Below are 26,470 nucleotides of genomic sequence, written 5' to 3'. Positions count from 1 at the left end.
ATCCAGGTACCTATAAACTTAGTTGGAGTCAGCGCCCGTCCTGTCCGTCTTTCTGTGTGGTTTGTGTAGAATTTAGTGCTGTTTTTTCTTTCCTGAACACTAATTTGTATCTCTTAAAATGGTGCTAGATATCTTGAGTGCACCCATCTAGTTGAGCTCGTTGTGCCCTCAGAAGGCCAACTACTGTGCTTTTTCGAAAGAACTTAGCCTAATACTGAGGAGAGATTTTTTCCCAGATAAGGGGCGAAATAGCGTATTTTGTTCTCATAGGATGAAAGAAAACTCAGCACAAAGCTTCCAGTGAGCGCTCTGATAGTGGTGACTGCTGGGAGGGGAACGCTGCCCACACGAGCTGCATGCTTGTGATCTCGATTTGTGCAACTATACATTGGCTGAAAAGCGCTTCCAACCATCTTGCATTCATAGTCATGACATATAGTACCATATTGAGTTTCCGTTGTCACAGGGCCGGGAAGAAAGCCGCAGCCTGCCAATCAATTTCCAAAAAGTGGGCGACTTGTCGTCCTTTTTGAATTCTTCATTAAGTTTTCTCGAACGTAAGCACCGAATTCTTCAAGGCAACATAAATTAAAGAGTTGTCTACAAAACCTTAATGACTTGCCTTGAAGACAAATTGAAGACTTTAATACAGGAGGGCTTGTCTCGAACGCATGCTCTTTTGCAGACACGCTGGTCAGTCGGCTGATGCTTCTGTTTCGCCGTTTGCTCAAGTTTTTGCGGTCAGGTGTTCAATATTCACCGCTTTCCGTCTCTCACAGGTCGTGGGAAGAATTCACAGCCGGTCGCTGCGGTGGTTGTGCCTCCGGTCGCGGTCGTTGCGCCATCATGGGCTTCCTAGCCGACAGGACCCGGCGGCTGCCGCGCGGACCAAGCGGCAACGGCAGCCGGGGACGTGCCGTCAAGCTGTACTTGAAAACCGACCCGGAGCCTCCGTACTGCCGTGAGTTTGCACCGGAATTGTGCTGTGATGAGGGCGCGCTGTATACAGGGTGCTTAATCTAAGATTTCGCGCAATTTTTTAAAAGTAGGTTTTTTGATTTAGAGGAGCGCTTTTTTCGGCATAGCATTGTCTGCGGTGTGCCACATCAGAATATATTTAAGACACGCTAACTAAGCAGGCTGGTTAACTGGTAACGAATAGTTAACTTTAGCTATTGCTGTTAGGCTCCTTAATTACTGAGAGGCGTGGCCCAACGCAAGTAATCTCCATATCATGGTTTATGGTTTTTAGGGAGTTCAATGTCCCAAAGCAACTCAGGCTGCGAGGGACGCCGTAGTGGAGGGCTCCGGAAATTTCGACCACCTGGGGTTCTTTAACGTGCACTGACATCGCACTGTACACGGGCCTCTAGAGTTTCACCTCCATAGAAATTCGGCCGCCGCGGCAGGGATTGAACCACGTCTTTCGGGTCAGCAGCCGAGTGCCATAACCACTGAGCCACCGCGGCGGCGAAATATAATATTCATATCAGTTTTTATAATTTCAAAAAATGGGGCTTCCCTCGTCGGTGTGGCCCAACAAATTTTGGCTACATGGCGCCAAAATACACGCGCTTTCGAGAAGCTTGATGGCAAAGCAACCTCTCCACTGCACGTAACTCGTCGAAATAGCCAAAATTTTTAAGCCACAGTGCCGACGTTAACCGCGTTTTTGAAATTCTAGAAACTAATATGGATATTACTTACGGTGGGCTACACGCCTCTTAATAATTAAGAAGCCGAACGAAAACTGGTAAACAGTCAACTATTCAATACTGGCTAACCAATGCTACCCAGCACGTCTTAGCTGCATTCTGATGGTAGTGCACCGCTGACAGTGCCATGTCATAAAAAAAAAAACGCTCTTATAACTCAAAAAGCCTATTTCTAAAAAGTGTGGAAAGTCTTAGGTGAAACCTCCTCTATAATGACGCACAAGAAAACGACGAACAAAAAATGCCACTATTACGTTGTTACATTCTGTAGATCACTGCAGAATGTACAAGCGCCTCAAATGTAAAATAGAGTGCGAGGCTGTGGAAAAACTGCGCCTCATCATCCGCGACGCTCTTAAGGTGAACATATAAAGTTCGTTATTGGTTAGCCGGGTGTACCACATGCGCCCATACATGCGCATTCGCTGTTAAAACTCTCTGCGATTTTAGTTCTTCGCTCTCGTGCTTCGCTTTCTTCTTGGAGCACTTGTACAACCAAGTAGCCGATTTTGTAGCCTTGCTAACGCCAGACTAATCCTGCTCGCGCAGGTTTAGCCATGACATTACAGCATAGCATTTTGGATGTCACTGTTAGGCAGAATACTTTGCAGGAAGCCTCACGTGACGACATTCCAAACCAAACCAAACCAAACTTTATTTTATTTTACAAATGTGCTTACTTTTCCGAAAACCTTCCTGTTGGTTACTCTGCCATTTGCTGTTTTTGGTTGGTGTTATTGGTTTCATGCCCAGGAGCTCATTGGGTATGCCTAGCTGACCGCTCATCCTATCCATTCTGTTATTTTTCTTGTTTTGTTCTCTATTAATACAAATTCCGGTAGAATAACGACGCCTTTTTGGGGCGCAGACTTACTGTTGTGTACGAAAATGTGAGTGCGAGGATGCGGTGGCCGCAGCTCGCAAAGGACAGGGTTAATTGGAGAGACATGGGAGAAGCCTTTGCTTTGCAGTGGGGTAGTCAGGCTGATGATAATTATGATGACTCATTAGAGCTTTGCGAGTCAAGAGATGAAAAGTGCTTTGAGAAGTCAGCGAAGTGTCAAGATTTTCTTTGATAGGTACGTGGATTTCTGGGTGACCACAAGCTATGACAATGATACGAACTGCGATCAATGGAGCTACTGACTTGGGGTGTTCGATACTAAAGGCATTCTATGAGCTTTATAATCGAAGCGACCAAGCCCAAGAAGCTGACTCAGCACAGAAAAATTGTTTGGCAAACAAATTGTTCCACTTTCTTCTTGCAAGTGTTTCAGTATCAGATAATCGTGAAGACGACAAAGTCGGTGCCTCTCTGGGATCTCTTTGGCGACGTCCAGCTGACGCTTCCTGGCGTTGACAAAAAGATTGCCATCCGGATGCACAAAAGGTACTAAGATCCACCTCCAAATATTACGCTGCAGTCTTTGTTTTAAAGCTATAGGGAAACGCAGTGCTAAGGAAGCTCATAACGAGCTTCCTTCCATAACGAGCTAGACATCAGTCAACAACACAAACTTTTATAGCACTCAATCTGCAACCTACAATACTTGTGACCAAACTCTGTAGCCACAAGGCAGAAATACGACTTGAAAAGCGGAGAGGCATTTCTGAATTGTACTGAGATAGTCAGAAGACAACTTAGAAGCGGTTAAAAGAACAACTATGAGAACTGAGGCTGTACGGTGTTACTACAGCCAGGTAGACTCCCTCGACGTTGAAATAATACTGCACGTCGGACCAGTTGAGTACGCCACTTGATGCTTCCCATTTACTAGAACATGTCGAGCTAAACCTGGTCTTTAAAAAGCGCTATCGCTTTCAGCCCCCACAGCATGAAGCCTGGTGTAAAATACACCTCGCTGCTCACGACCAAGAAGAGGCTGTTTGACGTGAACAACGTGACGTTCCACTGGAAGTCTGTCGTGGGTCGAAGAGCGGACAGTGCAAGTCTGGGGCCTGTGCCACGTATTCTGTACTTCAAGATTAGGCCTTTGGATTTGCACATGCTCTCAAAAAGGTGAGGGTAGTTCTGTATTCTTCTGCCTTCTTTCCTCCTGCAGTGACGGGGACAACACAGTTGTCGAAGGCAAGTTAAACTTAAGGGTTGAACTTTTTGCTAGTCGTTTCTTGAAAATTCAGCGACCTTTTTAACGCGAAAACGTTAAGGAGCTCGTCTTGCTGAAAATCGGGCGTCAACGGCGTCATTGACCATGAGCAAAAAATCTATGAAAAAACCCCCGAGAAGCAGCCTAGAAGGCAGATGAGCCACAAAGGTTACGTAACATTTCGGCGTCATCACATCCTACCCATCGGATTGTGTGCAAACTGCCCACCGTGGCAGGTCACAGTTAAATTAAGGATTGGCCACTCGGGAAGAGCAACCTGAGTCTCACAAGTCCCACCACTGGGAGCACCTGCCATCGCAGGGCAGTGGCGCATCGCTTAACCGCTGCACCATGGCGCCAGGCGTGGCATGAACATTTCCAGCGATCTATGAATGTAAGGTAGACAATGACCAATTCAGCATATATGGGCATAAACCAATGAAGCTATCTCGTCATACCCTTAAGGTGGAGCTTATGAGCCCCCTCGAATTTTTTTGGTGTTTATATCAGAAGGCAAGAATCGTTTTTTTTTCGGCGAATAATATTTTCGACGAATGAACTGCGAACTTTTTGCCGATGATTTACTGCGGGAATCCTGTGGGGTCGAAAGTCTCTCAGAGTCTGTCTGGGTGCTTTTTCAGCATTAGGAGTTTAATTATCCTTAGTTAACGCGCAAATTGTAATACTTGAAGCTGTGCTTTTAGCAGGAATTGCTATCGTCATTAATAATGCAACAGAAGAGAAATGAGATAGCCTACAGACAAAAACGCAAGCACGAGTTACTTCTAATTAGAGCTAGATTGACATGGCATCGCTGGGTTTTCGCGCAGGGTAAGGCAACAGGGCGAGACACCACATTACCTGCGTGTTGATGGCAAGGACAGAACTGGCGCTTAATTGTTGTGACCACCAGAACAAGATAAGTTTTCTTGACGTCAGTGGAGTGTTTCTTGTAACTGTGCTACATGCAGTTGATAAACCTACTTAACCGACTAACTGCTCTAAGCGGGCGCCGGTAGCGACCAAACAGTGCTTATCTAGAGGGCAACAATGAAGTGGTGCTTCCATGTCTAGAGAGGCGTGTAAGCTAGCGGAACAATACCTCAAATCGCACGAATGCGCTGCTTATCCAACAATACTACCGTCACATAGGGCCTATGGCTTCGAACTATGGCTGAGTTTTCAAGTTTTTTCCAACTATGACTTAGTGTGATTCGTACTCAACAGCCAGTTTACAATGCCTTAAATGTAGGGGTGTGCGAATATCGTATTTTTCGAATACGAATCGAATACGAATACTTGGTTCCGAATATCGAATCGAATATCGAATAATCAAGGAAAGACGCATTTAACCACTACAAAACATTATTTGAGCACCCAAGAACATAACAGTGCAACTATCAGTGATGAAATGAACACAAGAGGTGTGTGTGGCTACACAAAAAATATCAGTCTCGAACAGTATTGCTGAATTTCGCTGGAGGCGAAATTCTAGAGGCCCGTGTACTGTGCGATGTCAGTAAGCGTTAAAGAACCCCAGGTGGTCGAAATTTCCGGAGCCCTTCCCTACGGCGTCCCTCATAGCCTGAGACGCTTTGGGTCGTTAAACACCAATAAACCAAACCAAACCATTATTCTTAGAAGAGCGGTAATATCAGAGAAGATGACTAGTACACAGCATTGATTAAGGCTAGCTTGCCATGAGCACAAAAGCGCGTTGCTGGGATGAACATAAAAGATTGTCGTGAAGGAAAACCGGCTGCTCCACATGGTCAGGCAGAAGTAGTTCCCTTCTAGCTGAAACGACTTCTCCAGCCACAGAAAATGTCCTCTCACTTGGCACTGAACTGGCAGGTATTGCGAGGTATTTCGCGCACAGCTCTGACTATACCAGCTTCGCAGGTATAGCCACAAAGAAGATCACGAGCGCAGTCAGCTACTGCATGGCCCAACGTTACGTATTTCTCTGGGCGCCGCCATGTTGTTATGTCTCTGTGAATAGGACTTGCGGACCGAAATGAACGCCGGTGCTCGCAATACAATATTCGGCTAGATACGAATATTCGCGTCGGGTAGAATATTCGAAACAACACGAATACTTGGATTTCGAATCGAATACGAATACTAAAAATATGATATTCGAATTATATTCGAAAATTTCGAATATTCACACACCTCTACTTAAATGCCAAGAATAATGACCTCTTTCGGTTAAAACCGAATATCAACAACTGAATTCGGCGTGCTTTTATCGTTTTCTTTTTTTTTTGGTTTAAACCGAATAGTCCAGCCCCTAGTAATAAGGGAGTAATTACTAAACAGTATCCACCCAAGCTTGGCCCTACGCCAAGAAAGAATAGCTATACAACTTTCACAGAAGCTTAGTAATTATGCGTCCTGGTCCGGGGCTCGAACCCGGACCACTGCCTGTCAAGGGCGATTGCTCTACCAACTCAACCAACCATGCAGGACTGGGCAGGTGGTAGGTTGAAAAACAGTTGATCAATGACTCGAAATGGGAACGATATTAGTCCACTCCTCAGGGGAATCCCCTAGATTTGTAATGAGGAAGTGTTTACTCAATATTATCCACCCAAGGGAAGCTACACGTCTACAGAGGAAAGCTACACAGCTGCTCGCACAAACTTCGTAGTTAAAGAACAAATTAAGCTTGTCTGGCAGCAAAACTTCTAGATACCGTTGGTTGCATCAACCAGGAGGACACTGTGGAGCAAAGCGTGCGAATTGAGGTAAGGTTTGCGCAACACAGCGTGGCGTGCTGCTATGTTGCCGCCGTGATTGCTCAGTACTAAGAAATTAAATATTCATTTCGATGCGGTGCTACACTTCTGTTTGCCATGCCGCAAGATTTCCCCAGTAGTGCGATCAAAAAGGCAGAAAAAAGTACGGTTCGGTTCCATGAATTAGCTATAGGCAAAATAGAAAAATGTCAGTATGTGGTTAGAAACTGTATTTCCCACACATTAAATTTTATTTCTATATGCGAAAGACAAAAGGTGTGCCAGTGAGCACTTAGGCAGTCGATTGGGTCGCTTCTGCAAATACGTTGCAACAGTATCGCTCATGCAATTCTGAACACAGTCCATCTGTTTTTGCAGGGGATACCGAGTTTGCTACGTTATATTCAAAGGCCAATCAGTGGCCGGTAAGAAGCTTTTCAGAATAATATGTTTCATTCCTTGCCAGGTCTGCGTGCAGGAGCACATAATTAAAAACAGAATGCAAACAAGAAGTAATGCAGATAACGCTTCATGAGCAAAAGGGCTGCAGTAGGAGCATGAAAATTAGGCCCGTGTGCGAACAAGAGTGGGTCAAAATGATAGCGTTAAGCGCTTACGCGTTGGCTATGAAAAGGTATAGAACTAAACGCCACTCTGCGCCGCATACGTTCCACCTATGGTTTTCTGCTCTTTTTACAATATTCAGAAAACGCACCGGTTCCCAAGAAATTAGGATTTTGATGATGCGCGTCCATTATCATGTCCAGTGGGCTAAAAAATCGGACGTGAATATCGGCGTAGCCCTAGGCTGTACAAACTAATCCGAAGCCCTCTACTGTGCCCACCGTGCTTCACAGCCCATTGTTTTTTTCGGCGGGCAAAAATAATCATAATAAAAATTAAAAGAATGCAGTCGGTCGGTCGGTCGGTCTATAGCGGCGCATGGAGTGGGGATGTTTTTCCTATCGCGAATGTTCGCCCCTCACGAACCGCTGTAGCACACAAACCACCCTAGTGACGGCTTTCAAGTTTCAATCAATCAATCAATCAATCAATCAATCAATCAATCAATCAATCAATCAATCAATCAATCAATCAATCAATCAATCAATCAATCAATCAATCAATCAATCAATCAATCAATCAATCAATCAATCAATCAATCAATCAATCAATCATATACTTAATTTCTTAATCAATAGAATCGATCAATCAATCATGACGCTTTGATCATCCCCCCCTTCCTTTTTAAAAGGGTGCCGTAATTTTCCAGGACTCGGCGTACTGAGACGTGGAAGTTCTGCAGAGGGGGCTTCAAAGGAACGCCGCTAGTGCCTGGAGAAATGGTCCTGGAACCGGAAGAGGACTGCGGCAGCGACGACGACGAAGTGGAGCTCTGACAAGCCAGTGAAATTGCCGCCAGAAGACGGTGACATGTTTATATCGCTGCCTCCTCCGATCTCAAGCACGTAGTGATTCACGAAAAGATTTGACAGTAGTTTAACAACTGCGGCCGGCTATTGAAGCGCTTAGCTGCTGTAGGCATTTGAAATACGAAGGGAATAACTTTGACCCTGCAGTATAACCTGCGAGTGCGGACCATAAGCTTGCAGACCTGTGTGCCTGGCTGGCATGCGCGTCAGAAGAGCACATACGTGGAACTCCTCGTGTTCGTGACTCCTGCCGCAAGGGAAAAGCAAGAGGCCGCTATGAGGACAGGAGAGGTGCTTCAGCTGCCTAATTCGGGTACACACTTGAACCGCACTCTTGCGGACTCGAGGAATCCATTGAAAGATGAGGAACAGGAGCGCTGATAAATCGCTTCACGACTCTCCAAAAACGTTGCCTTTGAACTGAGGCAACCACGTGTAGGAATCATGTGCCTCTTCTCAACGCTAGGCTCAGATCCTGCCGGCGACATGTCGCTGTTTTGTTGTCAACTTTCTGATAAATTATTTCCTGTCACAAATGATTGCTCAACTAATTTCCAGCATTGATCGATGCGCCATTAAAACGAAACTAACATTTGTTCTGTGCTTTCGTTTGTTGCAACGACTGTTAATGTCCTGCTTAACATAACCTTCCCTCAGTTTTACCACCACGTGCTACACACAGTCCAATGAATTACAGAGTTTCGTTTGTCGAGCTGCTTGTGAAAAACGTCTATGCTCGATCTTACTACTTCATTAATTCTTGTAGGTCCGTGGAAACTATGAGCGGGATGCGACGGCTTCCACATTTGCTTTCCCAGGCTCGTGAGCATGTCAGAACAGTGACACTTACGGAAGCTATGGCCTCAGGCTCCTACCTTCCTGTCCACTGCAACAGGTTTTTACTTAAAACGTTTGTTAAATTAACCCACAGTTTCACAGCCACAGCAAGTTGATTGTTCATTGAATGACATTGAATTCTAGAAGTATTGGAGCAGCTTGAAGCTTTTCGACTGCCAAACAGAAAAAAAAAACAGGCGTTCAGCGTAGTTTTGCTTATCATATCCTGTGTTTTACCTTTCCCATGACTGCAAAACAAGGCATTGCTTACGTTCCTCTAGTTCGGCTCTGAATAGATTTCACGTTACCTGATCTCCTTCTTGTGGTACGGACGTTGGAGGTGTTGCTTCGGTTCCATGGACGGTTCATCAAAAAGCAAGTTGTTTGCTATGCTGCTTCTTGGCACACACAAATGGGAAAACTTGTGACACTATATGCTAGACTGGTTCCCTCGACTTGCTTGGCTACCTTCAACGAATGCGCACTGTCGGAAGTTGTAATTAACTTGAAATTTTCGCTTTCTTTTACGCATGCAATCCAGTATCAATGTGTAGAGTTTTATGAAATTAATGACGTAGTGAAAGGATTTTTCAAGCCACCGTGATTAAAATGCACCGCGTAACAACGTGTAAATAATTTATTTCGCACACTGCCGCTTAGTTCAACAGCCGGAAGGAGTAATCACTCTATCATTGAGCTTTATCGTTAAATCTTGATGAATTTTTCTTTTTTCTTTAACCCCAGGCTTGTGTGACTGACGCCGTTCTACCAGAAGAAGCCTCGTTTTGATCATTACACACGGCGCTTTAGGACAATGCGACGTAGTGGACATTGCACTGCATCGAGCGGCGTGTCAAGCTCTACCGCAGTTTTCTCCGCCTCATAAGCGCCATCCTCGGGGAGCCAGTGGCATCTGCTATGTCTTCCCTATATGCGGCTTCCGGGCTTAATGATTGGAGGCGTCGGGAAGTAGGGTGGCACAGACTCCATGTGCTCCAGAGGATTCTCGGTATCGCTGTCGGCGGCCACGTCGGTGATTGGCAGAGGCTGGACAATCACGTTGCGCACCTTGATGTTACCCGCCAGCCCAGCCCTGGGTGTGAACTGCAGGATGAGGAAGAAGTCGCAGATCTTGAGTGGCAGGAACTCGAGCACCGTCCACGTGAGCTTCTGGCGCAGTCCCGAGCAGCAGTAGCGGACGTTGGCCTCGCTACTCAGCAGCGCCCGGATGACGGCCGTGGACACCTCCTGGAAGTTCTGGCGAGAGAAGCGCCGAAGCTTCTTGGAGAAGGTGAACTTGAAGCTGTCCAGGTACGCGGAGCCGTACTCCTCTTGGACCAGCTGTGGCAACCGCCGCGTCACGTCGTTGAGCGCCTGCGTGATGGCGTCCGGGTCGGTCATCGAGGTCCTGCGAGGGTGCAAGGAGGGTGGAAGCACGCTGAGGAGTTTGTGACAAGACATGGATTCCGATGCCTCTTGGCGCAGCGTGTGAGTGCATTTATGTGGTGCACACCTTCTGACACCGTGCTTCTTGCTCCACCTAGACGTCAACAAAGTTTTGATCGCAGTTTGTCCAGATAGGTGACACCGTGCTTCTGACTTCACCTAGACATCAACAAAGTTTTTATCGCAGTTTGTTCAGATAGGCTGTTGTAAATTTATCGAAATGGCCCGTTGGGGTCTATGCGATCACTTTACAACAAGGGACAACCTTGGACGATGCAGAAATGCATTGCATACCGCATTGATGGTGCGAATAAAGCATTAAAAGCATTGTTCGGAATACTTGAATTGTTTTGTACTTGATGCAGCTCAACAACACAGCGGCAAACGCTCCTCTAAGCAGGCCGTCCAGGCACTGGTGTTGCCAGGATATCAAGGCAAATTAATCAGAAAACTTAGGTGCATTAGGCTACTGGAGATTTTGGTTATGGATTGAAAAAAACTTTAACCAATTGCAACTAGTTAGTAGCAGTTAATAGGAAATCATGATTATATTTTGCGGTCATTCCCGGAGTCGCTGATGGGAGTCGTTTCCTTCCTCTACAAGCGGATGACGGGTGTCCACCGAAATATGTGAGACAGTTACTGTCGAATTTCCTTTCCTCAAATACAACTTTCATTTCCTTCATCACGGCCCCTCTTTGTTTCTTCTTTCACTCCCACTTCCTTCCTTCTTGTACGGTGCGGTTCAGGTGTCCACCGACAAGACAGAGAATTACTGCGCCATTTCCATTGCTCAAAAAGCGTTATGTTCAAAGGGCAAGGCATCGCGCCGAGCGGGTGGTGGCGCTCCGTGGACTCCCTGGCAGCGCTACAGCACGCTGTCGCTTTCCACTCCTAAAGGCGAGGCTTAAGCATCATACATTAGCAGTTAATTAGTATTTAGACATTAATCAGTAATTAGTCATTGATAAGTAATTTTTAATTACTCCGTAATTAATACTTCATTATATGTGACGTCATCCAGTGCTGACGTCACCAGTGCCACAAGGGCGGTCGAAGTGGTGCGGAAAACGCTTTCGCCTCTGGACACTTTAGAGAGTCAAAGTGCCCCCTGAATTTTTCATGCGGCATGAGTATGTTCCGAACGTGATCAATATTTTTTTCTCCCCTGTCGTGTTTTTTACATCGATTTAATTTCTTGTGCGTTATTGTGCGCTTCGAGCAACAACCGATTCAAAGTGTGAACGCGTACTTCTTAGCAGTCAGCGCCACAGTTGGCGCAGAGCAGGAGCATTATCTCGTTGATGAAGAGAGCGCGCTGAAAACGAGATTCAGCAGATAACGAGTTTAGGACGCATGCTGAGCAGACCAATATGTGCATGTACATTGTTGTGAAGAGCTCGAGATTTGTACAATGAGAATGTTTTGTTCGACACGCCCCATTCACCACGCCTATGTCGTAAAAGTGTTATACGCGTTTTGTAGCGAAAGCTACATAGGCCACGAACTTGCGATTTCGCTCTGGCGGTGCTCCGAGCAAGGAGGATATTGGCTCCGAGGAGGCACAGAGACCGACCTTGAGCCGTTGCCTCGCAACCGCCGCAGCTGGCGGACATCGCGCGCTCGCCACGCCACCTGGCATGACGTCACACCGCGCACCTCACCGCAGAGTCACCGCCGCCGCTTGGTATGACGTCACAATGCTTGCCTCGTCGTTGCGCTTGCTTTCGCTACGTATATCTTGGCATAGCCGAGCTAAGCCACTGCCAATTTTATTGCAAAAGCAATACTACGCCAGGTGTCGCCTCTTCGCGGTACCACAGCCTACCCTTCACGGTCGGTGGTCGGTCATTTGACTACTAACGTCATACCAGAGCGAGAGATGGGGCACCAAGTCGGCTCTTCAGCACGCCGCAGCTAGACTTCACGGCCGAACGACAGTTGCCGGTCGGTCATGTGACTACTGACGTCATACCAGAGCGACAGATGGGGCACCAAGTCGGCTCTTCAGCGCGCCGCAGCTAGAGAGAGAGAGAGAGAAAACTTTTATTGCTCTTTCAAGAGATTCGCGGAGATGAAGACTTCTTGGTCGTCCTGCTTGGGCGCTGGCGACTTGAGTCTTCGAGCAAGGGTGGGCCCTCAGTCCAGGGCTCCACTGAGTCGTGCCGCTTCAACAGCGTGCTGTACCAAGGCCCTCTGGACCTCGAGCTCGCTGCTGGAGAGACAGCTCTCCCATTGCTCCTCACTCGGTGTTTGATAATTGTGGAATGCTATGTTTCTTTCGCACTCCCAGGTAATGTGATAGAGTGTAGGTGTACCGCCGCACCAGGGACAGTCTGATCTGAATTGCGTTGGTGACATTTTGCTGTATATGTACAGGTTAGGAAAAGTGTTCGTCTGTAGCCTACGCCATCCTACAGCCTCTTCCCTAGAACAGCTAGAACTTCGCGGCCGGTTGACCACCTGCGACCGAACAAAGGCGCTAATACGGCGTCTTCGTTCACTCCCATCTTCTTCACTTACGGCGAGGTTCGGGTGTCCACTGAGGTATGCGAGAGAGATGCATTTCCTTTCCTCAAAAAACAATTTACTGTCGAGCAAGGCGTGGAGCCGAATGGGCGATGGCGTTCTGTGGACTCCCTGGCAGCGTTGCAAGACGCTGCTTTCGCAGTTACCTAGGCTTAACCAAAGCTAACCCCAGCAATTTTTTCGACGTATGCTTCACTTCGAACCTGGTTTTTTTGCATGTGGCAACGAGCTCACGAGCGGCTTACTTGTAAAACGCCGGTTCCAAGGTGCACACTTGGACGTTAAACTTGGCCATTTCTCGGCGGAGGCCGTCAGCGTATTGACACAGCGCCGCCGATGTTGCGGACGCCATGACCATGCCGGGAATGGAGATCCTGCCTGCGTAGGTTAACAGACAGTGTTCACTGCTGCCTTCTTTGTGCTCAGGTGAGGAGCCGTAACTGTAGCTTAAGAAAACTTTCTGGTTGGCCTGTGTCGTCACACTTATCAATCAGAATAGCGAACAAAAATGGGAGGTTCTGATATGGCACTTGTGAAACTACCAAGTGATATTAGATGCTAAGATACCTCTCAACGAAAAATGTCAGAAAAAAACGCGAACACAACCCAGACTTGCAACAGAATTTTTCTGCACGAAACACACAATATATAGCCTACCTAAAAAGAAAGCAGTAGTGATCTCCGCAGGCGTTATTTTGGGGCGACCAGTGGAAGATGGGAGCATCAGGTGTTGCCTTAGAAAAAAATGTTTTTATTTGAAAATTTTATTTTGTATATACTGCAGTCCACACTGGGGATTTTAGCAGGGTGGGATACAGATAAGTAACCAAAACGTAATAACACAGGCAATGAACACAAGAACAAATTAGATTAACGCGGCTTGAACATTTTGGAAAATAAGCATAGACAACACATTTATAAACGATACCGGAAACAAATGTCGAAGTAGATGATTTTGAACCTTATTCATTGGTTAGGAGAGTCCACTCAAGTACTATTCGTGGAAAGATAGCATACTTAAAACAGCTATTACGAGTGGTAAATGTGGTTATTGTGCGGCTGTGTCTTTGTCTTAACCATAGGGAAAAAATTATTCCAGTGAGATCAGTCTTATAGTGGACGTTAATTAGTTGAAAGAGGAACTTTAGCAGTGACGCACGGTTTCTTTGCGTTAATGTTGGCGACTCCGCTTTGGTTAAGAGTTTTGTCACAGACGTACGTATAAATCTGTTATAAAGTGAGCTGATATCTTTGCACCATTTTCATCTTGTTAGTGCAACTTTTGTTAAAGGGTCCCAAATAAAACACGCATAATTTAGTATCGGCAATATTACGGTTTGGTACTAGAGCAAGCAAAAAGAAAGTAAAGTCTCAAAGCTCTTTTCAGAGGCATGGAAGCGTGCCTGATGCAATGATATCCAGGCTTTGTAATTTGTCAGGCTTCGATAATATTGCTTGAAAGTTGATTGTTGTGCCGAAGGAAAACGTTTAAATCTTGGCAGATAACAGCAGGCCGGCATTATTTCCAGTGGGACGACATGGGCAATTGTGTTTGTGCCCTGACTGAATACGCGTCCTCTTGAAGTCGCACATTGAAGCAAAACCCTGCCTGGTCCACGTAAACTCACTTACAAGGAGGAGGTATAGCATACGCAACTGCCTTGGTGCGGGGCACAAAAGTGGTGATGTGTTTTATGACACCCGATATCGATTAATCGTTTTCTATTTCTCTTCTAACCGCCGTGCGGAACCCAACAGCTTACCTGGAGCAAAAAAAAAAAAAAAGGCGACTTCTCTGTCAAATCGCGTTGCCATGTTTTTGATACCGTGGAGCAAAAAAGACGCATACATGTTATAACAGTGCGTTTCCTGCGCTCTGTGCATGTTTTTGCACACTTCATCCATTGCAACAACATTTCGCAAGCTTGCGCGAGGAGAATCTGTGTGTATCCTGCCTTCATCAGTTTATAAGTCTGCGCCATTAAACTTTCCCTCATGATGTGCAGGCATGATTTTGAAAGGACAGATATCAAGCACGAGGCAACGATAGCGCGTTTAATTACCTTTGAGGGGCCTAACTGAATTGTCTGAAGGACCTAGGATTGTGCACCGATCGAAAAATTTGCTAATGAAACTGCATCTTATAATGGATCTACAATGTATCAAACTCTGATGATGTCATTTTTTATTATCTCAAACATGTACGATAGACTATGACCTGCTTCCCCGAAAACTTTCAGAGCGTCCATGAAGCTTAACAGAGTACACTGTGGGGCCAGTTGGTCATACATAATCTGAACGAAAAAACGTAGCGTTGAAACAGGACACCGAAAGATGAGGACAGGACGGGGCTACGTGTAGCCCCGTCCTGTCCTCATCTTTCGGTGTCCTGTTTCAACGCTACGTTTTTTCGTTCAGATTCGTCCATGAAGCGCCTGCTACAACTACGATCGGTCACGAACACCTGGTAGTAGTCATACGCGTACCAGACATGTTCACAACAAGCCCAGGCAGATAATGTCACACAGGAGTGGAGCCAGGCGCGAACCAATCCAGACAACCCTAATCTACGATAATGGCTGTAAGGGTTCGGTAGTGTTCGCGGGGGTCATCGGAACGCGGCTGGGGGTGCTCAAAGCGAAGCGTCTCCTTTCTTGGAACGCGGCCGCTCGCGAACGCGCCGGGAAGTACGGGTGCCCACCCACCCGCGGTACCGATTCGCACACGTGCTGGCACGGATGTGTATTTGTGTTTGTTCTATTTTAATTTTAGGGTGGAGGAAATGTTCTCTGCACGTACTGGCACGACCGTGCGTTTGTATTTGTGGAAAGGGCGTTTTGCCCTACGGAAGCTGGAGGGCTGGCCAGGCTCTCGATAAGCCAATCATGTGAACATCGCAACATGATTGGAAGCCACGAAATGTGGGCCGGGCCTTTAGGTCTTTAAAACAGGACCCCGGAGCCGGAATCGGGGTTCTGCGCTAAGGTCAGATGCAACGCATCTTCGGCAACGCCGAGTTAGGGGCCTCCCCTAGTATTAGCCAGTTCCACCTTTTTGTTGTTGTGTATCTTTTGCCGTTTAATTTGTCTCGAGTGCCTTAACTTGCATCTATTGTACATATTTGTATATAAATCTCCAGTCATTGCCTTTTTCATCCCTGCGGCTCTATTCATCGAGAGACCGTCTCTGACGGGGCACCGCTGGTGCGAAGAGCTTCAGTCTTTGAGTTGAAACCAACCCGTCTCTGGCGGGGCACCGCTGGTGCAATAAGGAAGACGGAAGAACCTGTGGATCTTTACTGGCGCAGTCGACAGGATCCTGCGGCCATCGGAAGACGGCGCAGGAAGAAGACTTGAAGGCAGGGAGAAAGGCGACGGTCAGGCAACAGGTCAGCGTTCGAGGCAGGACCTGTGGAGAGACGCCGGCAAGGATGCAGGGACCACGGCAGTAGTCCAGCGACGCGGGACTGCATACGGTCCAGAAAAGCAGCGCGTCGATAACTTGAAGGTCACCGGCGGCGGAGCAGCGGCGTGCGACAGCTCATCGCAGCGTCCGGGGAAAGTGGCGGTGTACTCCGACGCCAAGGAGCTGGCAATGCGGATCGACGCATCGAAACCGTGAGTTTCCTTGGTCGCATTGTTCACGTCCCTGTGTTCGAGCCGGTAGGACAGCTGGGGGGTACGGAAGGCGGTATGGAGAGTTATCCAAGCCGGCCCTCACTTGATGTGAAGTACCAGGTTGAACTGGCGAAGGCGCGGTTAGCGTACTTTCAGGCTGAACTTGCGAAAGTGAATGGAGGAAAGGCGCCGCTGTGCGAGGAGAAACCTCAGGACGTTAAGTGCGTCTTGGAGGAATTAGAAGCAAAGCGCCAGCAGCTAGCGCTGGAGCTCGCTGAGCTCAAGGAGGCTAGGAAAGCTAGTGAATCAGCCAGGGAGAACTGCTCCGATTCCCGAGTGGTGCGGCCGCCTGTGCTGGAAGACAAAGAATTATGCTTGTCATGCACAGATCAGGGAAACAGCAGTCAGGACGCTGAAAGCAATCAGCCGGTTTGCGGGAACGCATCTTTGATAGGAAACGCCGCAAAAGGTTCAGGAAGTGACAACAGGATTCCTGAAGGACGCGGAAATACCACAGCTTTTCCGCCACCGCGGGCGGCTAGTAAAGAACAGGAGCAGCCCAATTCTAGTGATCTAGGGCCAATCGTGACCAAGGTGTCCGATAACAAGCAGGACAGCGGTGGAATTCCTGTAGGCTCTAAGATTGTGACCTCTGACGCGGAGCTAGTAACAGCCAGTGAAAATCTGGCGTTGCCGCAACCGCACACTGTGTCGGGTATGGAGCATGAAGTGCCCCGTAGCGTTTCTGGTGGCAAGAGCCCTTCATCCGAGGCAAAGAGCGGAGGTGGGCCTGTTGGGCCGACCGGGCAGAACGACGCGCAGTTGTTGAACGCACCCGGTGTGTGCCCGACCAGGTCAGTTGAGGACCCGGAAATGAGTGGCGACTTGCCGCAAGGCAAGCCCGGGTCAAGTGACTGTCAGGGAGCTCATGGAGCCTCGGAGTCAGACTATGCCACGGGGCCAGCGGGCGCTGATCAAGCACGGAGCGGCGGTTTCAAAGTTTGCTCGTGCAGTAAAGGTGCAGATGGCCCCGGGCGAGGTGGAGTGGCAGGAGGCAGATGCGTGGCTTTCGCCTTGAAAGTCGGCGCGTGGAACAGTTCGTTCCGTGCTGCAGTACGCCAGATCAAGTGTAGTAAAACCGGCCTCACTGGTACGGTTAGACTGAGAAGGGGATATGCCCCTCGCGCAGGGCGCGGCCCTTGCTGGCGCGCCGGAGAGAGCGTGCCCTTAGGTGCGTTGTGTGGTCAGGGGTTTAGACCCATCGAGAACCGGGACGTTTTTGATCCTGGAGGGCACCATCTTTTCAGTTCGCGCCCCGTTGTGGCGCCAGCCTAATGAGTGAGTTACCGTTTAGGCGTTAATTGTGTTACTGACAACACGTGGTGGCTCGAATGTACACAGGGACGCTCGGTGCGACTAAGGAGGCTCACGTGGGCATTGGGCGAGTGCTGTGAACGCTCCAGTCGCGAGTGTCTGTGTCTGTGTGCTCATTCGCGAGCAGGACGACGGCGTGCATGCAGACGAACTGGGTGCAACGCACGAACTTGGACGCTGTGTTACGGCGCACGGCAGGCATGCCACTGTGTGTATTTAAGTGTGCATTTTGCGTGATGTTGTGTTGGTGCCCGTGTGCATTTTGTTGTTTTTGGTTTTGTTCGTGCCAGTGTTTGTGTAGCTGCGGTATGTCACCCACAGGGTGGTTTTGTGACCCGTACCGACCCCTTTGTTAGAATTCTAAAAGTGGCATTTGAGCCCTTTGTAGAATCTTGGGAAGGGCGTGTAAGGGTTCGGTAGCGTTCGCGGGGGTCATCGGAACGCGGCTGGGGGTGCTCAAAGCGAAGCGTCTCCTTTCTTGGAACGCGGCCGCTCGCGAACGCGCCGGGAAGTACGGGTGCCCACCCACCCGCGGTACCGATTCGCACACGTGCTGGCACGGATGTGTATTTGTGTTTGTTCTATTTTAATTTTAGGGTGGAGGAAATGTTCTCTGCACGTACTGGCACGACCGTGCGTTTGTATTTGTGGAAAGGGCGTTTTGCCCTACGGAAGCTGGAGGGCTGGCCAGGCTCTCGATAAGCCAATCATGTGAACATCGCAACATGATTGGAAGCCACGAAATGTGGGCCGGGCCTTTAGGTCTTTAAAACAGGACCCCGGAGCCGGAATCGGGGTTCTGCGCTAAGGTCAGATGCAACGCATCTTCGGCAACGCCGAGTTAGGGGCCTCCCCTAGTATTAGCCAGTTCCACCTTTTTGTTGTTGTGTATCTTTTGCCGTTTAATTTGTCTCGAGTGCCTTAACTTGCATCTATTGTACATATTTGTATATAAATCTCCAGTCATTGCCTTTTTCATCCCTGCGGCTCTATTCATCGAGAGACCGTCTCTGACGGGGCACCGCTGGTGCGAAGAGCTTCAGTCTTTGAGTTGAAACCAACCCGTCTCTGGCGGGGCACCGCTGGTGCAATAAGGAAGACGGAAGAACCTGTGGATCTTTACTGCGCAGTAAATTTTCACAGGTTCTTCCGTCTTCCTTATTGCACCAGCGGTGCCCCCGCCAGAGACGGGTTTGATTAACTCGAAGACTGAAGCTCTTCGCACCAGCGGTGCCCCGTCAGAGACGGTCTCTCGATGATTCGAGACGCAGGGAGGAAGGGAAAACTTATGTACAGTTTATGTACAGCAATTTACAATAGATACAAGTTTAGGCACTGGAGAGACAAATTAACGGCACAAAGAGACAAAACAACAACAAAAAGGTGGATCTGGCTAATCACTAGGGGAGGCCCCTCTCGGCGTTGCCGAAGATGCGTTGCATCTGACCTTAGCGCAGAACCCCTGGTACTTTGGAGCGTTTGGAGCTATTTGCACCGTTCCTGCACGGGCAAACATTTAAATCGCCGCTCCCTGCTTGATAGACGCTGGCCGGCTTCGTGGCATCGTCTGCTGCACGAGCTGATTCGCCGTCGCTTGACCCGAGCTTGCCTTGCGGCAAGTCGCCACTCATTTCCGGGTACTCAAATGACCTGGCCAGACGCACATCGGGTGCGTTCCACAACTGTGTGGCGCTCTGCCCGGTCGGCCCAGCAAGCCCGCCTCCGTTCCCTGGCTCGCATGGAACGCTCTTTCCATCAATGACGCTACGGGGCCCTTCATGCCCTATGACCGACACAGTGTGCGGTTCCAGCAACGCTAGACTTTCTCCTGTCACTAGGTCCGCGATCTGACATCTGTCGTCGCTGGCCGTTCCCTGCTGAGCTAAATGCTCTTTTCTGCAGCTTGCTTGAGACTGCGTTTTTGGAATTGTGAGACTCACTTCCAACAATCCTGAGCACGCGTCCGCGTCCCTGGTGTCATTTGGGATTGAGCTAACCTGGGCGGCCGTGTCGTCGGCGTGCGCGTTCACCGCCTCTGATACCGCGACGCTGCGTTCCGTCAGGCTGCTTTCTTGAACTGCGACTCCAGCTTCGCAGAAATCTGGCTCAGCCTTTACCTCTGCCCGGCTGTCCTCTTGACCTGCGCCCGGCAGGCATATGCCGTTGCCTTCCCGCGCTGGCGACCTCTCTGCTCGTGACTCGGAGCAGTTGTCCCTGGCTAGTTGGCTAGCTCTCCTAGACTCCTTGATCTTAGAAATCTCGAGCTCTACCTGCTGGCGTCTCGCTTCTAATACCCCCAAGACATACTTAACATCCTGAGGTTCTTCCTCGCGAAGCAGCGCCTTTCCGCCATTTACTTTCGCAAGTTGAGCCTGAAGGTCCGCTAAGCGCGCCTTCGCTAACTCAACTTGGTACTTCACATCAAGTGAGGGCCGGCTTGGATAGCTCTCCATACCGCCTTCCGTACCCCTCAGATGTCCTATCGGCTCGAACACAGGGACGTGAACAATGCGACCAAGGAAACTCACGGTTTCGATGCGTCGATCCGCATTGCCAGCTCCTTGGCGTCGGGGTCCACCGCCACTTTCCCCGGACGCTGCGATGAGCTGTCGCACGCCGCTGGTCCGCCGCCGGTGATCGTCGAGTTCCCGACGCGCTGCTTCCTTGACCGGACGCAGTCCCGCGTCGCTGGACTACTGCCGTGGTCCTTGCGTCCTTGCCGCCGTGTCTCCGCAGGTCCGTTCACGAACGCTGACCTGTCGCCTTGTCGTCACCTTTCTCCCTGCCTTGTCTTCTTCCTGCGCCGTCTTCCGATAGCCGCAGGATCCTGTCGACTGCGCCAGTAAATTTCAGGTTCTTCTACTCTCCTTGCACCAGCGGTGCCCCGCCAGAGACGGGTTGGTTTCAATTCGAAGACTGAAGCTCTTCGCACCAGGGGTGCCCGTCAGAGACGGTCTTGTGTTCAGTTGAGACGCAGGGGTAAGGCGAACACTTCAAATTTTATGTACAGTATTTACAATAGATACAAGTTAATGCACTAGACACATTAAGCGGCAAAAAGGACAAACCAAACAACAAAAAGGTGGTTCTGCGCTAATGTGAGATGCTACGCATCTTCGGCCACGCCGAGTAGGGGCCTCCCCTAGTATTAGCCAGTTCCACCTTTTTGTTGTTTGGTTTGTCCTTTTTGCCGCTTAATGTGTCTAGTGCCTTAACTTGTATCTATTGTAAATACTGTACATAAAATTTGAAGTGTTCGCCTTACCCCTGCGTCTCAACTGAACACAAGACCGTCTCTGACGGGCACCCCTGGTGCGAAGAGCTTCAGTCTTCGAATTGAAACCAACCCGTCTCTGGCGGGGCACCGCTGGTGCAAGGAGAGTAGAAGAACCTGAAATTTACTATGGCCTTCCCCCTAATTCAGCAAACGTCGAACTCCGATAAGGGATACAGTTGCAAAACGTTTCCCGTTGACACATAACTTCTCTTCGTCAAGGCCAGTTAATTGGTTTTCCTCGGTTGTGCATATCTTAACTGAGTTTCTTAGCTTGTGGTGATGTATAACCAAGGAAAACGATGAACTGGCCTTCACGACAAGAAGTGGTGTGTCAAGAGGAAGCTTTTTGCAACTGCGGTTTTCCTTATCGGAGTTAGACGCTTTTTGAATTAGAGGGAAGGGTGTTAGTAGACAGAGGAAGCTCACCATGTAGACCGGTGACTATGACGATCCTGCCTCTGCTGTTCTTTATTTGGTTCAGGCCCACCGTGATAAACTTGAGCGTGCCATAGATGTTGACGTCGATGGCCCGTTGGAGGTCCTTGAACTGCAGCCATTCTACCTCGCCGTAGCAAGTCACGCCGGCGTTGGCTACAAGGCCCCATAGGGCTGCGGAGAAAAGATATATTTGAAAACTAATGACTTATAATGGTGCACACGGCGCAGAACCGTGCAGGGAGCGAGAAAGGAGACAGCACGATGCTGTGACTTCCAACTACACATTGCTGTCGTATAAAAAAAATCACGGAGGCAACTTAAGACTACTTATGTGCTTTGAAGGCGAAAACATTAATTTTTTAATTTATGTTTTTTCCTTCCTTTCCAATGACGCCTATACTAATTAGCATGGAGTAGTTAAGACAGCCAAGAATCAACATGGTTTAGTTGCCGACAAATTGCGTCCTTTCCTCGCAATCTGAATGTCCTCGGCTGAGTTCCCGGCACCTTCGGAATAATTTTTTCTTTGCTGATGGCGTCTTTGGGGGTTTTCTCGAACACTTTTTCCTGGACGCCAGCATCGACGCCTGGTATCGTTGCTAATGCGCCTTATAAGGCTTTCTCCTTAAAAAAAAGAAACAACACATATAGCGGGTTTCATCGACTAGTACAGAACAAAACACTTTACAAAGCGTCAAAACCAACAGCACGCACAGTGCTTAAAGTTACGTATGTTAAGTGACGGAGAAGCCTAGACGGCCGAGAGAATATTTTAGGAAACGTTATTAAAAATAAGTCTGCGAGAAGACGCTTATGGAAAGCCAGACTTGGGGGCATCGAGAAGATACTCGAGAAAGAATCGTAGGAGATATTTTAAATGCTCAGCAGCAAAGGAGCCTTTCATTCAGAGATTCTGAAAGGGTTACCATCTATGTGGTTCGTGTTCTTAACTGACATATAATACAGCGAAGAAAGACCGACAGACCACTGCTGTGAACCAAGATATTGGCACCGTGTGTGCCTTCGAGGTCCGCAAGCTCTGCTCTATGCTTATAAACAGGAGAAGCGTCATTAAGTTTGATAATGGTAAAGAAAAAAAACACAACGCTCTATTTTGCCGGACCTTTCATTTAGCTGAATGTTAAATGTTGCATTTTATTTTTATTGCATCCACAACTCTACGAAAGCATGTTTCAGTAGTACCTACGTGGTCGGTGAAGCCAACCTCTGACTTTTTGAGTGAAACCCGCCGCGACGGCACAAAGGCTATAGAATTCGGCTGCTAATTTTAATTTTGTACACCTGGCCACAATATTGTTAATTAATATTTGGACAACTATGTTATCTATTATGCAAAAAACAGCGCGAACAAACGGGGACGAAAGGGAGAATACACCGTTTGTTCGCGCTGTTTTTTGCACACTGTATCACCAACTCGCCCGCTTAGCTATCCTGTTATGTTATCTAGTCTTTGACCGGAAGTTTGCCTGGCCATGTGACCTTCTTATAGAGTACTCAATGTGTACACCTTATCATGAGATGAAACAGGGCACAAAGTTACTGATTCGCTGCATGGCTTGCAACTACATCAGGATGCCGATTATGGAAGACTGGCGCTTTGCAAACAAATCAGTATTAAAATCAAGGACATACATAGGCGAGGTGACGAACACTGGAGGTATGGACAAACGCCGTCTTAACACTTTCGACTTTGCGAACTTAGCTTTCATGCCATCTGTTCTTTTCGTGGGGTTATTTTGTTTTATTTCGCAAATCTCAAAAGCTAGTCTTCAACTGTGTACCAAACAGCGCTGAGTAACTATGCACTGCTCCTTATGCCTCCATGCCATAACTTGTAGCATTACCAAAGGCAGAAGAGACCTGCTCAGCCAATCAGGAGAGCTCGTCGAAAATGCCCCTCCGGGCCTAGTCGTCTGCATGTCGTCTACTTGCGTGGCACACATGTATGGTTAGAAAAAAGTATAAATTGACTTTGTCTGCATATCATAAGCGTATGCACGCTTACGTATACGTTAAGCGCAAGCATTTTGTGGGACGTGACGTCATGTGTCACATTTGCACTTTTAGCTCGTCCTATGCTAACGGCGACCTAAAGATAACCTTCACCTAGTGGCGCCATCTGGTTTTTAGAACGGGAAGAATTTTTGTCAACTAATCGACGTTCCTCTTTAGGACTAGAAGTGAAATAATTGTCACTATAAATAAAAAATAAAGCGAATTATTGTTCAGTCGTTTTCTTATAGGCGATATAAGACGAAGCGAAAGCCCGGTGCCCAATTTGTGGCCAGCCAACATACTGAAAACAGCATTAACAACGACGAATTCAGTATGAGGCAAGGGGTCCTACTTCGAAGGGCGCCGCCATTTTGGAAACGATGTTTTAAGACCACGCAAGAGTCGCACACGCTGACGACAATAGCGTACATAGCGCGAGTGGACGTTAAGGGATCGCCACGAAATAGCGTTTGACGCATACGCACTGTCCTGCTGTCCCTTATGCCTATTTTATACTGGCACTACATTCCGTAGCGTCAGAACATTGACTATGCACTCATCGCAGCTTTGGCAATGTGCTGCTAGGAACTATTAGAATGGAGTATAGTGCCCGCCCTCTTTGGCGTACGTTTTCCACCGAGTCGTTCGCTAATGTCCTGGTAGGCCCTGATGACGGTTTCGTGCTTGAGGTAGTCCACATGGAGCACGGTCACTGCGTTGGCTATCAGGTTCCGTGCGCCTTGCGAGTCGAGATCCAGACAGCCGGCGAACACGGTGAAACCCTTCTGTTGCAACGCCAGAGCGACGATTTGACCGAGGCCCGAATCACAGCCTGCGCAGTGCGATGGGAGAGAGACCGCTGAGCTTTAGGCTTCACCGTCATCTTCTGCTTTAGGCTTGGTCTTAGCCTTGGTTTAGAGGATAGTTGGGGCTATAGATGATAAGGCTGTATAGAACAGACAGTGATTCTGCTCATAGAATTTTAGAAATTTTGAATGGTTGCGGAGAGAGAGAGAGGGAAAGTAGTTAAGTAGACAAGCATACAATGTGTGTCTCTTTCCTTTATACCCTGTCCTGTAGGCAAACACTTTCCACAGACACGCAGGACGTACAAAATTCTAGAAAGAACACAACTGGGTGCCCTGTACTTTATTTCTGCTTTTTTTTCGCGTTTTTTGGCAGGTGTCGTTAATTCTAAACACGGCTTTATACCTGTGCAAGCTTAAGGCTAGTCCATTGTTATTTATTACCTTTGCTCGAGGACAGACATGGAATAGTTGGTTGAGTAATTACGTGAACAATATTTGGCTTTTACCAATCCCCTAGTTTAGTCTGATATTCTCTTTCCCGTTTCCTCCTGACTTGAGTACAGCTTGTGTTCGGCAGTTGGTTGATCAATGAACATATTCGATCGTGAAAGAAAGTGCAGGAATGTGAAGGTTTATCATTTCAACTTGCAGAATTACATGTATTGCTAACATACGAAAAAATACGGCCCTTTCGGACATAGCTATAAAAGTAAGATCGAAATACCTCTGGAAGAAGTGCACAAGGCCTGCTGAAGGTCAAAATAAAGCAGAATCTGACCCTAACGGCTAAACAGCCTAACGTTCCTGCCGTCGTAATGTTGCACTGAGAGCTTATTAACCAGTTTTCAATTTTGCTCTTTTTATTATGTATGCTGCATACTTGGCTCAGTTTTTCGTCCTCACACATGCAGGTATTATCAACATTGGGAACATTTATATGTGGTGTGCATTATCTTTAAAAAATAGGTCTGCAAGTTTTTTTTACATTTCTGCAATCAGGGGCACGTTAGCGATGAAATCTTGGAGGTCAACTTTTGTTAGGCGTTTCCAGTATTTGGGTACTAAAGGGTAATGGAACACCGACATAAACGGCAAGTGGTACAATAGAACCCACCTGTGATGAAGACGGCCTTGCCAGTAACCGGAAGCCTGCGGCCGAAGCTGGCCGTCAGGTGGCGCTTGATGCAGAAGCCAATCATGATGGAGAAGGCCACGAGGCCGAACACCGACACGGCGTACTTGAGCGGAGGCGTCAGGGACGTCACCACGAAGGTGCACAGCGCCACGACCATGAAGGCCACCATGGGCGCGTTCGCTTGGCGCCGCCCGCTCTCCATCGCGACGGTTCCGCTCGCTGGTACGGCCTCGTTGGCCCGCGGGCACACCTGGACGCTAAGGACATGCATGCATTGCATTAGCCTCCTAATTCATTAACTTTACGCTATGAATGGCTGAGGACTGTGCGTGTTTTTTTTTTATACGGCGGTGGATGCGTGGGCAGAAACTTGGAGTAGTATATAATCTGCTTGAGATTAATTTACGGGCAGCGCAGTGACCTATGGAAACGAAAATAATGCAGTCGCAACATGAAAAGGGTGGGTTAAGTTAGAGTAGCGAGTTAGGGATATTCGAGCAGGAATTAAGAGAAAGAAATGGACATGGGTAGGACATGTAATGCAAAAGAATATAACCGATTTTTCGGTGGGTTAGCGCAGTGTATTCCAATAGAAGGTGGAAAAGAGTCGTGGGTGGATTAGACTACGAAGCTCATGGGCATAGTGTGGCCGCTTATGGAAGATAAAAGGGTTAATTGGAAGGATATGAAATGCTATTTAGTCATTAGTAGTGTAATAACGATGATTGTAATAGTCATTAAGAACGCACGAATGATCGCTCCAAATAAGCTACGTTCCAAATAAAGCTCTTTGGTGTTCATGTAGCCGTCTCTTCCGAGTATAATTCCTCTTTGGAAGCATAAAGCAAGTTTATTTTCCCCTGAGTACTGCGTCCAGCTGCTACTACAGAACGGACAGAGTTGTAACCGTAGGTGCGAGTTGTAGTTCTAGGCACGAAATTATGAAATCAGAAGATAGAAAAGGTAAGTAAAGATGGCACTGGTTACGTGACTGA

At 48.0% G+C, this 26,470-nt stretch overlaps 2 protein-coding genes across 2 annotated transcripts; one reads left to right on the top strand and one right to left on the bottom strand.

The window, feature by feature from the left end:
* Positions 1-825: 825 nt before the first annotated feature.
* On the top strand, positions 826-10,456 carry LOC149329888 (uncharacterized). Its single transcript, XM_089560624.1, has 5 exons — positions 826-961; positions 2,985-3,105; positions 3,541-3,735; positions 7,838-7,993; positions 9,579-10,456. Exons 1-4 carry the CDS (start codon positions 847-849, stop codon positions 7,962-7,964), a joined length of 558 nt encoding a protein of 185 aa, XP_089416750.1. The 5' UTR covers positions 826-846; the 3' UTR covers positions 7,965-7,993; positions 9,579-10,456.
* On the bottom strand, positions 9,688-25,677 carry LOC149329887 (retinol dehydrogenase 5-like). Its single transcript, XM_089560622.1, has 5 exons — positions 25,455-25,677; positions 24,160-24,363; positions 21,504-21,686; positions 13,055-13,187; positions 9,688-10,242 (listed from the first exon to the last, which is right to left on the bottom strand). Exons 1-5 carry the CDS (start codon positions 25,675-25,677, stop codon positions 9,762-9,764), a joined length of 1,224 nt encoding a protein of 407 aa, XP_089416748.1. The 3' UTR covers positions 9,688-9,761.
* Positions 25,678-26,470: the final 793 nt, after the last annotated feature.

The sequence above is a fragment of the Amblyomma mixtum genome, chromosome 9, assembly GCF_055824585.1.
Source record: "Amblyomma mixtum isolate Tamu chromosome 9, ASM5582458v1, whole genome shotgun sequence".
In the NCBI taxonomy this organism is placed as follows: domain Eukaryota; kingdom Metazoa; phylum Arthropoda; class Arachnida; order Ixodida; family Ixodidae; genus Amblyomma; species Amblyomma mixtum.
The sequence above is the reverse complement of the archived record's forward strand: the minus strand, read 5'-3'. Positions and strand labels throughout refer to the sequence as shown.